The sequence below is a fragment of the Periplaneta americana genome, chromosome 8 (genome assembly GCF_040183065.1).
Source record: "Periplaneta americana isolate PAMFEO1 chromosome 8, P.americana_PAMFEO1_priV1, whole genome shotgun sequence".
NCBI lineage: Eukaryota > Metazoa > Arthropoda > Insecta > Blattodea > Blattidae > Periplaneta > Periplaneta americana.
The window spans coordinates 176,798,591-176,813,311 of NC_091124.1; the positions used below are offsets into that span (position 1 = coordinate 176,798,591).

General features: G+C 34.5%; 1 protein-coding gene across 1 annotated transcript in view; it reads right to left on the reverse strand.

Annotated features, from left to right (window-relative positions):
• LOC138705267 (cytochrome P450 6j1-like) overlaps positions 1–14,721 on the reverse strand; it is an 80,652-nt gene that overhangs the window by 39,878 nt on the left and 26,053 nt on the right. The window contains exon 2 of the mRNA XM_069834102.1: positions 3,202–3,475. Coding sequence (XP_069690203.1) covers positions 3,202–3,475 — 274 coding nt within the window. The remainder of the gene's footprint in view (positions 1–3,201; positions 3,476–14,721) is intronic.

The window sequence follows — 14,721 nt, forward strand, 5'->3', positions numbered from 1 at the left end:
AGAATACGTCATAAAGCAACATTTATTAAGATTTAACAGAAGAAAATTATCGATATTCCATCTATATAGTCTGTCCAAATCATGCCGCAGATCATAAACGTCTTGTTGTTTGTCAATGACTTTATAGAATTTAACATCATCAGCATATAGTAAACATTTAGTGTGCATAATCTGTTTAGGTAAGTCATTGATATAAAGTAAAAAGAACAAGGGACCAAGATTGGATCCTTGAGATACACCTGAAGTTACTGTGAATGGTTTTGATTTTACTTGATTGAATGAAACATAGTGCTGCCGGTTTGTAAGATATGACGTTATTAGCTGTAAGTATGAAAAAGATAATCCAAAACTTGAGAGTTTATTAATTAAAATTTTATGATCAATTTTATCAAACATAATCACAGGTTAACCAACTTCGGAATTTCAATTGAAACATTTCATTAGTTACGGTACTATAAATATGCCCATGCATCTTTATTATCACGACCTATTTTAAGTCTACCATAACGTAAAATAATTAGAGAAGAAACATTTGTAATAGAACAACAGTAGTTATTGAATTGAAGCATGAATATGTAATGTGTAATACAACCAATACAGCAATAAAATATGATTCACTTACGATCGGTGTTCAAAGATGCAACTATTGAAAGCCACATAGTCTCCATTTTCTCATCTTTATACGAGGCGCGCCGCTTATCGTAAATGTGAGGATTTTCCTCAACATTCAATATTAGAATCTCGTCAAATAAAACTTACTCCATGATGCACAGCACAGAACAAAATAATGCATAGGTTATGTCACGGTCTTCTTGCTACAAAATATACGACGACAAAATAGCTTTTAGATGGCAATAGAATGGATCTAGTGGGCTGTGATCGGAAACGTGAACGCCGAAGTTGAAACTTGGCCAACTCTCCGTTCCCGATCCCGGGCTCCGGCTAGCTTTTCGTTAATTGTGAATGCTCACATTTAAATGTACACATTTTAACAATTTTACCGCATTCGTTTTCGTTCCGATTCTCGTTTCCGGTTTATTGTGAACCAGCCTTTACTCCAAAGCGTGGACTACGAGAAATTAAAAATTGTATTGGCATCTCTCTCGCAGTAGCGGACGATGGGTTTGAAAGTTGAGGAGGCCAAGACGTCAATGATGAGAATGTAAAAATATAAGACCTGTGACGTACCTCATTACGAAGCGCAGAATTTATAGATTTTAAGAAATTAAAATTAGGTTTTCTAAGTTATGTTTTAGGGTTTTAAACCTATGAATTAGGTCTTTTTAGGTCATATTGAATTTTAGAATGTTACTCTTTGCTACATAAAACGAACAAGGAAAGCAATATTTCGAGAATAACGCGATAGCAACAAAATTGATTGGAATCTAAGAATCCGGGTCTTGCTCATTACTATTACATAGTCTAATTTTACAGCAAATTAACTCGATGTTCCTCTTTCTTTGCAAACCGATCAAACAGGCCACAACATACTGAATAACTGCTACTAGAAGAAGCTAGAGACAAATCTGCATTTGTTTCTAAACTCTCGATATTTTAAAAATACTGTATAAGTAAATACATCTCATAACACAAAAGAATAAAATAACAAGAACACCCGCAAACAAGAGAAAATCTAACAACATAAATGAAAATTTTTACGCAGGCAGAGAAAACTAACAACACGTGACTCAATTTTCTAAAACCAAGAAGAGAGAAAGAGAGAGAGCTTCCCAATACAGCCGAAACAGTTGTCAGCGGTGGGAGGACGTCTCCAAATCGGCTCCCCTCCCGCGTTCTAGTCAAGTTTGAACACTCTTCTAACCAGCTATCTTATTGGTTGAACTGCTGTTGTCATGGTTACCAGGGAGTAGCGTCATGTAGCCGACTCCTCACTCCCGCTCTCGCATAGACACTGCAGGCTGCTAGATGTCGACTATACAGGTTACAGCGCTATCTGCTATTTTTCGGTACGAATTATTTGTATTATCTACAGTATAGCGATCAGGCATCACAAACTGGATGTGGTCGACTTTACGTAACTTACTGTACATCTTAGTCGTAGTAAATAGTAAAATTAATATAAAAGGAAAAATGTTCGTCATTTGCTGTAACTTGTCTGTGATCTTAATTCAGCTGAAATTATGACTACCATATTGTGTTCTGGTAATGTATTAAGGAAGGCACGGCCTCCCTTGCCTCCCCTGAAAATCCACCGCTGCTCTTTCGTCACAAAGTTTTCATTGCTGTCACAAAGTAGCAGTAGCGTAGCATGAAATTTTGAGCAGGGGAAGCTAACTCAAGTTGTCTTTCATGCAATATGAGAAAACGTATTACAAAAATACAGTCTTAAAATAAATAGTAGTCAATTTCAAGTCAGTAGTCGAAGGTTGGTTGGAACCTCGTAAGTAACACCAATAAGGCATGACCTCAAATAATACGTAGTAAAATATGATTTTACGGTTTACACATATCTCTTAACAAATAGACACGTATACGTATAACATTAGCTCACTCCCTGTCATACTTAGAGAAATCACAATATTAGTATCATTACGTAAGTATGCGTTTGTCTTTTGGTGGTCGTGTCCTTCATTGACAGCAAGGGAGTCGGTCATTTGTTTTTTAAATCACACTTTTGTTCGTACGTCAGTCTTGATAATACAATTGTCCTAAAAAATTCAAGTAAACTGGTGTCAGGAACGGTTATTTCGCTCATTATTTATTATATCAGCCACAATGCACACTAACACTTCAACTGAACACAACTGACGAAAAGGAATAACTCGGAAACTACTTATTTTAAACGTTAAAGCTAGCTTCTTGCGAGCCTTGCGACTAGGGTAGTTTAGTTAGAAAGGGATGGAAAATCTGCGGGGTGGATTACACAAAAGAAACCAGTCTGCTTGGAAGCTGGTGTGTGCAGGCTTCTTGTTTACTGCTGCATCACATATCATCCTGAGCTGCCGCATCACATTATTTAACACGTAAATATAAATTATATTAAAATTAATAAATAATTTTCTCCATAAACTGCAGGTTTATTATGAGATTATTATTAACTGGGGAAGCTGAGCTTTTTAGCTTACATTGACGCTACGCTACTGCAAAATAGCCCCCTTTTGTGGTGTATTCTTTACCATGCAGAAAATTTAAGTATTAATTCAGTTTTACGGATAGGAGCTGTGTTTGAAGAGTTCTCACCTGTAGGCCACTGTACTCCAAGTTACATCTCTTAGAAATTTGGTGGTCGCTTCGTCGGCGAGTCTGAGCTTCAGGAAGTTCTGGAGGTGGGGGGCGAGGAACACGGTGATGCTGAACAGTCCCTTGCGCAGAGAGTAGTCGAACACGCGGCGCAGGTACCGCCTGAACTCTGCGTCTGGGTTCTTGAGGGAGTTGCTCTCTATGCCGAAGCCGCAACAGGCTATCACATCGGTCGTGTAATTGCCCATGGCTTCCTTCACGGATACTGGAGCACCTGCAAGCACGCAGTGACGAAGTCGTCAGATTACACTGGTCAACAGACATTTTGCGCCAGACATAAAACTAACAAATTCTTACTAATTTCGACCTCTTGAATTAAAAAATAACAAGCAAAACGTTCCATGGTAATTTCCTAGTACCCGGTACTTGTTACATAGGTTACCAATCCTAAACATATTTAGTACTAGCCGTACCCGTGCGCTCCGCCGATTATGTGAACTGTTCAAAACATACAGAGGTGAGCCTGCCTGGAGAGAAATAAAAAATAGGTTGCAGCCGCCAAATTACTCTTCAAGGAACGACCACTCATATAAATTGAGGGAAAGAAGGCAGAGGACGGACACTGGAAAGTTTTCTTTTCTCAATCGTACTATCAGGGACTGGAATGCTTTACCTGCAGACTTACTAAAGGCTTTACCAACAACCAAAAATGCATTTAAAAATAGGCTTAAGGACCTTACTAATAGACGATAATTATACACAGTATTTAAAGGGTGTAAATGATATGTTGTTATTGAAGTGTTGTATCAGTGAAGAATTATGTTGTGTCAGTGAAGTGTGTTGTATCAGTGAAGAAGTATGTCGTGTCAGTGAAGTGTGCTGTGTAAGTGAAACGTGTTCCTGTCAGTGAAGCTTTATAGTTTATAGTGGCAGTGCATAGTATTTGAACAGTGAAATGTTTTTGAAGTGTTAGTGAAATCAGGATAGAATCAGTGAAATGTGTCGTAGTTCCATTGCAGTGAGTGAGTTGACAGCGAAATGAGTGTAATTTGAAAGGTACTTGTGCAGATATGAATATATCATACTCGTGGGTTTTAGTTCGATTTTAGTTTTAAGATACAAATTAGATTTATTTCAAATGTTATTTTAAGTAATCGTTTCATTTAATTTAGGATATTCCCTGTTATTATTATTATTATTATTATTATTATTATTATTATTATTATTATTATTATTATTAATTATTGTTAGTATTAATTATTAGTTTTATTATAAATTGTGTTTTTAATTAATAAGTTTATTATATTATAATACACACATACCTGTGAGAAATAAATATAAAGTAATTACATAATTACATATGGCGTTTGATCCAGGGAACATTCGTATTTATAGAAGGATAAATCGTTTAATATGTTACTTAATTTAAATTGTTTTTTTTATTAAAATGCGATCATTTTGGTCCAGAGAGCAATCATTTAAATGCAATGACAATTCCTTTGACATGTTTCTTAATTGTTATTACATGCAACCATAGTTTAATGAAGATTGACATATCATTTAGTTTTAATGTGTATACTCTATATTACTTGCTATATGTTTCAGAAGTTACTGTACTAACATTGTAGAATTATGTCCATCTAGAGAAACTACACTTTCCAATGGTGAAATAATAATTAAACAATTAATTAGCTTCCGATATTACTTCATGCAAACACAGAAACATTCTCTTAGTCTATGTTTAATAGCTTTAGATTGTTGTTGTCCAAGGCCCCTTATAGACCAAGTCATTTGTTTTTATTTCAGTACAGCGCCTTAGATGGCGTTGTTATTGTAATTTTAAAACTCATTTATCTCATTAAATATCAGTCCTATCAAAATTTTGTATAGGGTAAAACTTATCGGAAATTATTTTTAAAGAAACTTTTGTTATGTAATATTTTTCATGAAAATCAATAATAAGCGAGATATTTCGATTTATTTAATTCAGGCCCCCTTATAACCCCCTTTCAAATAAAGTATTTTGAATGCCATATAGCCTAAAATCTAAGTTACAACGAACTTAATTTATATTCCAATTTTCATTTAAATCGGTTCAGCCATTATCGCGTGAAAAGGTAACAAACATCCAGACAGACATCCAGACAGACATCCAGTCAGACATCCAGACAGACATCCAGACATAGAGACATACAAACAAAAATTTCAAAAAAGCGATTTTCGGTTTCAAGATGGTTAATTATGCATGTTAACACCAATTATTTTTGGAAAATCGAAAATTACCAAAAAAAATTTGGCTACAGATTTATTATTAGTATAGATAACTTGTTGCTTGTGGGCCATTCCAAATCCCGACCTCCACCCGTAAGAGCGCCAGTCCTTATATACCCGTCAGTCAAGGCCTTCTTACAAATAAAAGCAATTGACAATAGATATCTCAGTCGTGACAACCTCATAAAATATCCCATCAATTGAATAATCGATCTTGCTACGTACAACATAATTATATTGTTATATTATCACCTTTGGATTGAAGGTACGAGTTATATTTTATGGTGTTCATTCTTGCTTTAGGGGGCTCCGTCCCCTAAAAACCCCTGTTGGGGACTTGGTCCCCAAACCCTCATGCAATTAATTTATAGTAATTAATCGGCCCATCACATTTGGGTTGAAGGTACGAGTTATATTTTATAATGTATTCTTTCTTGTTTTAGGGCCCCCTAAAAACCTCTATTGGGGACTTGGCCCCCAAACCTTCGTGCAATTAATTTATAGTAATTACCGGTCCATCACCTTTGGGTTGAAGGTACGAGTTACATTTTATAATGTGTTCTTTCTTGTTTTAGGGGGCTCCGCCCCCTAAAAACCCTTGTTGGGGACTTGGCCCCGAAACTTTCGAGCAATTAATTTATAATAATTAACCGATCCATCACATTTGAGTTGAAGGTGCCGGTACATTCTTTAATAAATCACTGAAAAACAAATGTGAATATATAGGATGTGGAGTGAGTACGAAATTATTACTTTTTATTTTTTGGCGCATCATTTTTACGTAAATAACGACAAATAAAAACTAACATTATTTTAAGAAATACAGGAAACAAGCATGAATAATATTCACCATTCTTAATGATCGTGGGATAGAAAAAAAACGTATGGAATAGACATTACATACGTGTAATAAACAATAAGCAAACCATCTTCCATTAATCATTTCAAAACAATGTGAATATAGCGTACATTGTGTAGGAAAATAATTTCTTATATGTTGCTCCCAATGTGCATCATTGTTAACTTATGAAAACAAGTGAAATTTAATATGGCATATAAACACTATTTGAAGAAAGATAGGAGATATTAAGTAATATTCATAGTTCTTAATGATCTTGGGATGAAAAATAACAATGAAATATGTATAAAATAGAAATTACATACAGGTGAGCAATGATCACTGAGCATATAAAAAAACAGTACCTAAGTAGAATCATTTATTTGATTAATAAGCTTAAATTACTCCAGGTTTAGTGTAAGAATGGTCTATGTAACGAGTACCGAGTACTAGGAAAATATCAGTTCGGGTTTACGAGATGCACAATGTAATTCAGTTTATATGCATTATATTTTTAAAAAATCACCGCATTTTGTAACTGCTTTGTTTTACAAATGTGAGACCCATTATGTGAAAACAATATTAGTATAAGTAGACCACCATGTTAGAAGCACTTGTAGAAACGGAAATTATTTTATTGCCCTTTTACGAGTCTATTTGGAGGGGGGAAACAGGTTCGCGGTATGAATAGGGATATCCTGAACTAGCACCAACAGATAGCGCACGTGTACTTTGAGGGATGTGCTTTGCGTGTGCATTTGTTTTTCGGTATATAAACATTGAGGACATACATAGTGTATTAGTATATTAAATACTCTTAAAAGCAACTAAAAATGGCAAATTTTTGTTATGTTCCTATATGTAAAAATCAGGGAAAGCTTTTTGTCTTCAATCAGGTCCCAAAATATTCTGAATGTATGCTTTAAACATTAGAAAATATAAGTAATTAAATTGCGCCTCGAAAGTGCTAGCTATTAAATAAAAGTTACTACTTCAAGTAAGGAATTGTTGACTACAGTTTCATTTTGGAAGAGGAAAAAGAAAAATTAATAAAAACATATGCAACCTCGACAGCAAGCTATGTTAGCTTAGATTATATGCAGTAGTTGTAGGAGTCTCCGAAGTTTACGCCTGCAGTAAACTCTCGATAAACTGGGATGTTCATTATCCAGGACGATCCGTAGTGGAACCCATTTCGTGAATAATGTTTTTAAAGTACTGTACCCTAATTATTAAAACCATGTTTTGACTTCAAACTTTCAAAATCATCCCACATAGTATTCAAAACTACATGTCCTTAACCTACAAAAAGCACGACTAATCGTGATACTATTGCGATCATATTATATCATCCTATTAAGAATTGCATTTGATCTTTCTGCAAGTACAGCAAAAATACAAGAAATTCAATCTCGATAGTCCCTTCCCTATAAAAAAAACACATTGGTGGCTGCATATCCTGTTTTTAGCGTACGGTTCTTAAATACTGATGATTAAAGAGGGCAATATTCACCTTGGACATAGTTCCTATTTTTCATTCGTGCACCTCGTTCTCAAAGTTCTCGTTTAGGTTCATGAACATTTAATTTACTCGTATCTATATTCTGCATACTACAGATTTCCCCACCCATCTCGGGGAATCGCTCAATATTATACAGGTTTGTTTTATTATTTATTGTAAATTAAATTAAATTATGAGGTAAGAAAATATTGAATTATATTAAATTATACTAGGTTATACAAAATAATCTATGTATATAATTTGAACTGGTAATGGAAATTACGGGAAAACGGCTGAACGGATTTTAATAAATGGCCCCTCATTTTGAAGCTTGGAACCCAAAGTTTTTCGGAAAAGTAGTAGTTTTCAGTGAAATGTCAATTTTCCTACACAATTTTCCTATTTTCCAAAATCCATCTGTTGTCAGTTTTGAGAACTAATTTTATCGAATCACGGTCGACTTGACTGACTTTCAGAACAAAACACACACTACAATAAACAATAGGCTATTACACGAAGGCCATGACCTGCAGGATTGCCGACATATTTAGAGCTCAATTCAATTTGTTATTAAAAATTGATTCTGCAGTGTATAATTTTCTGAGTACAGCTGTGTATTGAATATTCAAATCTACGAAACTTGAGGTGTTTGATGACATTATTATCATTAGAAATTAAATATTATTATAGTTAATATCATGATGCATCTATTTTTCATTAATTGTACATAATATTGATGCTATATTGATGACATGAAAGTGAAACGTTTTGAGGTTATGTAAGTAAATGTAGAGAATATCTTAATTTAGATCTTCATTTCTGTAATTTACTGAGTGGCTGCTATATATAACTACAAAACTGAAGTAAGATAATAATATTGTTATTAAAAATCAAATATTTTTATACTTATTAGCCCAGTGGGGTTGGGTCTTTTTCATATACTTAATCGCGGTGTAGTGTAGATATTGATATGTGTCATTGTCTTCAGTATTGGCTCGAGAGAGCGCAAAAATTACAGTTCCTAAGGAAAGATCAAAAGGTATTACTTACTGATAAAATAAGAGGCCTAGAAAATTTTGTAGTCTCCAGATTATTTCAGCAAGATCTCTTAGTAGGATAAAATGATTTTACGCTCTACATTTCAAGTTTTATATGCAGCAGCTATACGAAAATGCTATTGTTCGAAAGCTTAGCAAACCTGACATTTTTTTAACTTTCGCCTACAATCCACAATGACCTGAAATAGCTACTGCTATCGTCCTGACATTGATACTTGCGTTTTCGCGTTGAAACTCAAAAACTGAAGTTGGATAGGTTCAAGAAAAAGTATTTGTCCTAAAAAAAATCCATTCAGAGGGAGCATGTTTCATTATTATGGAAGCAAATAACTATTAAAAAGACAAGTATTCTTCATTGAAAATAAATCTGAAAAATTTTTATTTTAACGTCTAACGATCTTAGTTTGCAGCAGCATTTGCTGCACAAGCCACTAGTTGTAAATATAATTTTGACACGCACAGAAAACCAACAAGCGGAAAAACGTAATCAACTGTAGCATATGACATAATATGATGTTGCTCCGCATGGAACGCTCCTGACATCTAACGGTAAAACTTCGCATAAAATATCCCTATTCGCTTGAGTTTACCTTATTTTGCTTGAGATATGTATTTCTTTCACTGTGAGTTTTAATTACATTACTGTAGTTTATATTTTGCAATAGACCACCTTGTCAAAACGACTTTTAGAAGCGGAAATTGTTTTATTGCCCTTTTCGGTTACATTTGGAGGGGGAGAAACAGATTCACTAGGCCTATATGAAATCGCTTCAGTTTAGCAGGAAATTTCCGTGGTGTTAGTATTCTGTGTAAGACGTGTATTTTTTAAAAGTGTGCTTTAATGATAATATTCAAATTACGAATGGTTTATATGTGCGGATTTGAAGGTTCTAGCATTGTTTCTTGGAATGCAATTAGGCTACACAAAATTTTGCTGCTTTCTTTGCGAATGGGACAGTCCCGCTCGAGATAAGCATTATAAAATAAAACGACAATCACTAGTGCCAGGGAAGAAAAATATTTTGTGCCAGATCGTGCGTATTTGCTTGTTTTCCGCACAGAACCAATACGCGGCAAGTGTGAAATACCACATTCAGTATTCCCAACGTAACACACATAACAATTTCCCTCTTCTTACCGCTTAAGCGCGACATTCATTTTACTGCTTTAGGCTTTTAACGTATTATTTTTAGAGACGTTTAACATAGTAATAATTATAAATTGGAAACTTACCACTGCAATTTCACCTAAATTGCAATGTTAATTATTGTTTTTAAATATTTGCAAAAATTAAGTAAAGTCTACTACTCCACGAAACTTATTGAATTCCTGATACAAGTAACATTAAGGAAGCCGTGAAAAAATCAACACGCTTCCAGATGCCGATATTGTTACTGCAATATGTTATATAAATAATATTGTTAAAATATTAAAATGAAAAATAAATCATTACATAACCTTACCGTTTGTTTTAAGTTCGCATTTATAGAATGGGGGAAAAAAAAGACAAACGTATATCACGGCCTGCTGCAGTATAGTAAACGGAGAAAAAATTTTATAGCAACAATGTTGAAGAAAGATATTTTGGTTTTCCGAAGTTGCCGTCATTAAACAGAAACCAACATGGAGATTTTATTGCAACTAATTAGAAATTCGTCTTTCAGGTATTTAATAAACGATCTTCGCACAAAATAATGTACGATACACGGGCGGTATTTTTGTTTTCATGTTCTCGGAAATTAAAAAAGCTCAACTACGTTTCGCATTTTCAATCTTTTCCTCGACCATGAAAACGTCAACATACCGCTCTTGTAACGTATATTACTAATACAGTACCTCAAAGTAAAGTAATTTTACCCCCTTCACACATTAAGTTAGGATTAATGAAGGATTTTGTTAAAGGGATGAATCATAAATCTGAAGCATTTAAACATATATCCAGGAAACATTTCCTGCTATCAGCCACTCGAAAATAAAAGAGGGAGTTTTCAATGGACTACATATTAGAGAAATAATGAAGGATAATCACTTCGAATCTTTGTTGGAAGGAAAACAAAGCCGCCTGGATTGCATTCAAGGAAGTTGTATTAAATTTTGTGCGAGATCGTGCGTATTTGCTTGGTTTCCGCACAAAACCAATCCGCGGAAAGTCTAAAATTCCACATTCAGTATTCCCAACCTAACACACATAACAATTTCCCTCTTCTTACCGCTTAAGTGACATATTGATTTTACTGCTTTAGGCTTTTAACATATTATTTTTAGAGACGTTTAATATAGTAATAATTATAAACTGGAAACTTACCACTGCAATTTCACCTAAATTTCACTATTAATTATTGTTTTTAAATATTTCCAAAAATTAAGTAAACTCTAAATCATTATATAGCCTTACCGTTTGTTTTAAGTTCGCATTTATAGACTGGGGGGAAAAAAGACAGACGTATATCACGGCCTGCTGGAGTATAGTAAACACAGAAAACATTTTAAAGCAACAATGTTGAAGATAGATATTTTTGTTTTGCAAATTTGCCGTCATTGAACAAAAACCAAGATGGAGATTTCATTGCAACTAATTAGAAATTCCTCTTTCAGGTATGTAATAAACGATCTTCGCACAGAATAATGTACGATACACGAGCGGTATGTTTTCTTTCAATTCTCGGAAATTAAAAAAGCTCAACCACGTTTCGCTTTTTCAATCTTTTCCTCGAACATGAAGACTTCAACATACCGCTTTTGTAACGCATATTACTATTCTGGGTAATCGTAGAAGTGAGAACTATGAAGAACTTGTGAAAAATTTACTGTTAGCTTATGAAACTGTGGGTTGTAAAATGTCACTGAAAATTCACTTCCTTCGCTCATCTTGACTTTTTCCCGAGAATTGTGACGATTTCAGTGATGAACATGGTGAACGCTTTCATCAAGAAATTTCAACTATGGAAGAAAGATATCAAGGACAGTGGAGTACCAATATGCTAGCAGACTATTGTTGAACTTTATCTCGTGATTTACCTGATGCCCAGTATAAAAGAAATGCAAAGAAAGAAAGCTGTAATCTTCTGAAGAGTGAATATTTAACCTTATTGTCATTATATAAAGCACTATTTTGAGTTGGTTGGGCTTGGGGGTTGGGCGAAGGGCTAACAACCATCACCGTAAAAAAACAGCTTGTTACGAAACCTAATCTGAAAGTTAGAATTTATAAAACAGTTATATTACCAGTTGTTCTGTATGGCTGTGAAACTTGGACTCTCACTTTGAGAGAGGAACAGAGATTGAGGGTTTTTGAGAATAAGGTTCTTAGGAAAATATTTGGGGCTAAAAGGGATGAAGTTACAGGAGAATGGAGAAAGTTACACAACGCAGAGCTGCACGCATTGTATCCTTCACCTGACATAATTAGGAACATTAAATCCAGACGTTTGAGATGGGCAGGGCATGTTGCACGTATGGGCGAATCCAGAAATGCATATAGAGTGTTAGTTGGGAGGTCAGAGGAGAAAAGACCTTTGGGGAGGCCGAGACGTAGATGGGAAGATAATATTAAAATGGATTTGAGGGAGGTGGGATATGATGATAGAGACTGGATTAATCTTGCTCAGGATAGGGACCGATGGCGGGCTTATGTGATAGCGGCAAGGAACCTCCGGGTTCCTTAAAAGCCAGTAAGTAAGTAAGTAAGTATTTTGAGTAGATATAAATTCGAAATTTTCCCAAAAACCGCAAGCAATAACTGTTTTTATTGTCATATTTGTATTCAGGAGGCTCAAATTATATAGAAAACATATATCACATGCCCAGTGTAAAAAAATAAAGTTAAAATTTGTTACGAAGTGTTACCTTCTTGTTGTTGCTTCTGTACAGTAAGCTTTCGCTACTTTGCTGCTGCTGCTGCTGCTGCAATGGACTGCTTTTGTTTTCTTGCCTGAATAGGCTATGACTCAAGTAGCAAGGGTTCTTGTACTGATAGACAAATTTAACCTTTTTTTCCTCCTTTGAACGAAAATAGGTGATTAGTCATAATTCGACCCCGCTGAATCCAAATCTGGAATTGAAAATGCTATATCTCCTCTCGTTTTGTCGGGATTTTCATTTTCGTTTTCAATAGAAATTTAATTTCCTTTGTAATACTACATCAAAATTTGAAATCATTTTTCTTTCTTTGCTCATGAATAGGGACCGGATTTTTATGTAATATCAAGGTGTGAAATATGTACATATTTATGTAAGAAAAATAAACTGAATATGTACCAAAATATGTAAAATCATTAAAATATTTAATATCAATATCTGGCAGGTATAGGAAAGGTAAGACTCTCCAGTTGTGATTTCATAGAACACCCAAATTTTTTACCGCACGCTTGACACATTACTATTTTTGCATCTGTAGTGAAAGTTTGAAATTAAATCACAGCTGAGGTGCTGAGGCCAATGTCACACCGAACATGGCGACGTTTTGTTTTGTGTGAAGAGAATTATGGGGGACATACCTACTAAACGGCATTTCTTGCAAGTTGAGAGGGCGCGAAGACATTCTTTTCCCCCTCCCTATTCCTCAGATACCGTTAGCGACCGATCAGTAGCTGTTACTTCTTATACCTGCACCCCCTACGCTGTACACAGAACAAAATAATATATTTACTAAAGTACACTAGGGGATATAAAATGCAGCCATGCAGATGTTTTACAATGACTTGTTTCAGTATATTTTAGTGTCATTGTTATAATATCTTCAACTGGCTACTAATAAAATTAACGAATGTTGGTTTGAATGTTGGGGAGCGACACAGTGCAGATTGTCCCGGTGTGTATGTCGCAGTGCAGCAACTAGCGGTGGAGAAAACATTTATCTTTCGCCCTGAGTGGTTTTTGATTTGTTTCGTCCTTACAGTTTATTTCGTAGTGTTTTGTGAATATCGGTATAGGAAATAGTGTACATAGTGTAGTGTTAATTTCTTATATAAGTACATAGTTTTTTTATTTAGGATTAGGACCGTATTTTATCGTAGTTTGTAAATTATTTAACGAACATTATGGCTTCCAGCAGTGTTATAAAACATAAAAAAGGTAAACCAATGCGAAGTGGTCAGCAGAGATGTGTGTTGAATTTATTTCAAACGTTATGTGCTGAAAATCCAACTTACAGTTTAGAAAAGGTGGCTGAGATGACGGGGAAACTGACGGGAGTGGGAAAAGCAAGTGTTTATCGCATCAGAAGAGAGGCGAAGATGAATGACAATAAATTAAAGAGTCCGGTGAAATTTCGCAAAACTGTTCCACTATTAGAAAAATACGACGAATTCACAAAATCAACAATAAGATCTAAAGTTCACCAATTCTTTTTTCGTCAAGAGCTGCCAACTTTAGACAAAATATTAGCTGCGGTGAACGGTGATGAAGATAATAGTGATAATAGTGATAAGATAAAACGTAAAGAGGTATGTTAATTCAAATTAATTCTTGATTTCCGCACAAAACAGATTATGAAAGTCTATAAAAATATTTCTAGTTCTAATTTTATTATAATGCATGTCATAATACAGGCTTTGTGTTATAATGTTATTATTCATAATTCCACTTAAATTCACTGCATAGTACTATAATTGGTGTAGCTGAACGTAGAAACGCATTGCTACTGGACCTATGCTTAATAAGATCGAAATACTTAAATTTAATATGTCAGTTGTACGCCTGTTTTAGTATTTATTTCTTCTTACGTTACAAGTAACTGTCGTATATTGAACTCATTAAATATTTTAATATGCAAATTATTGATATAGACAGTAATAAAAATAGAATTGACTTCTTGGTATAGACTTTCGAACTATAGATTTTGACACGTTGTG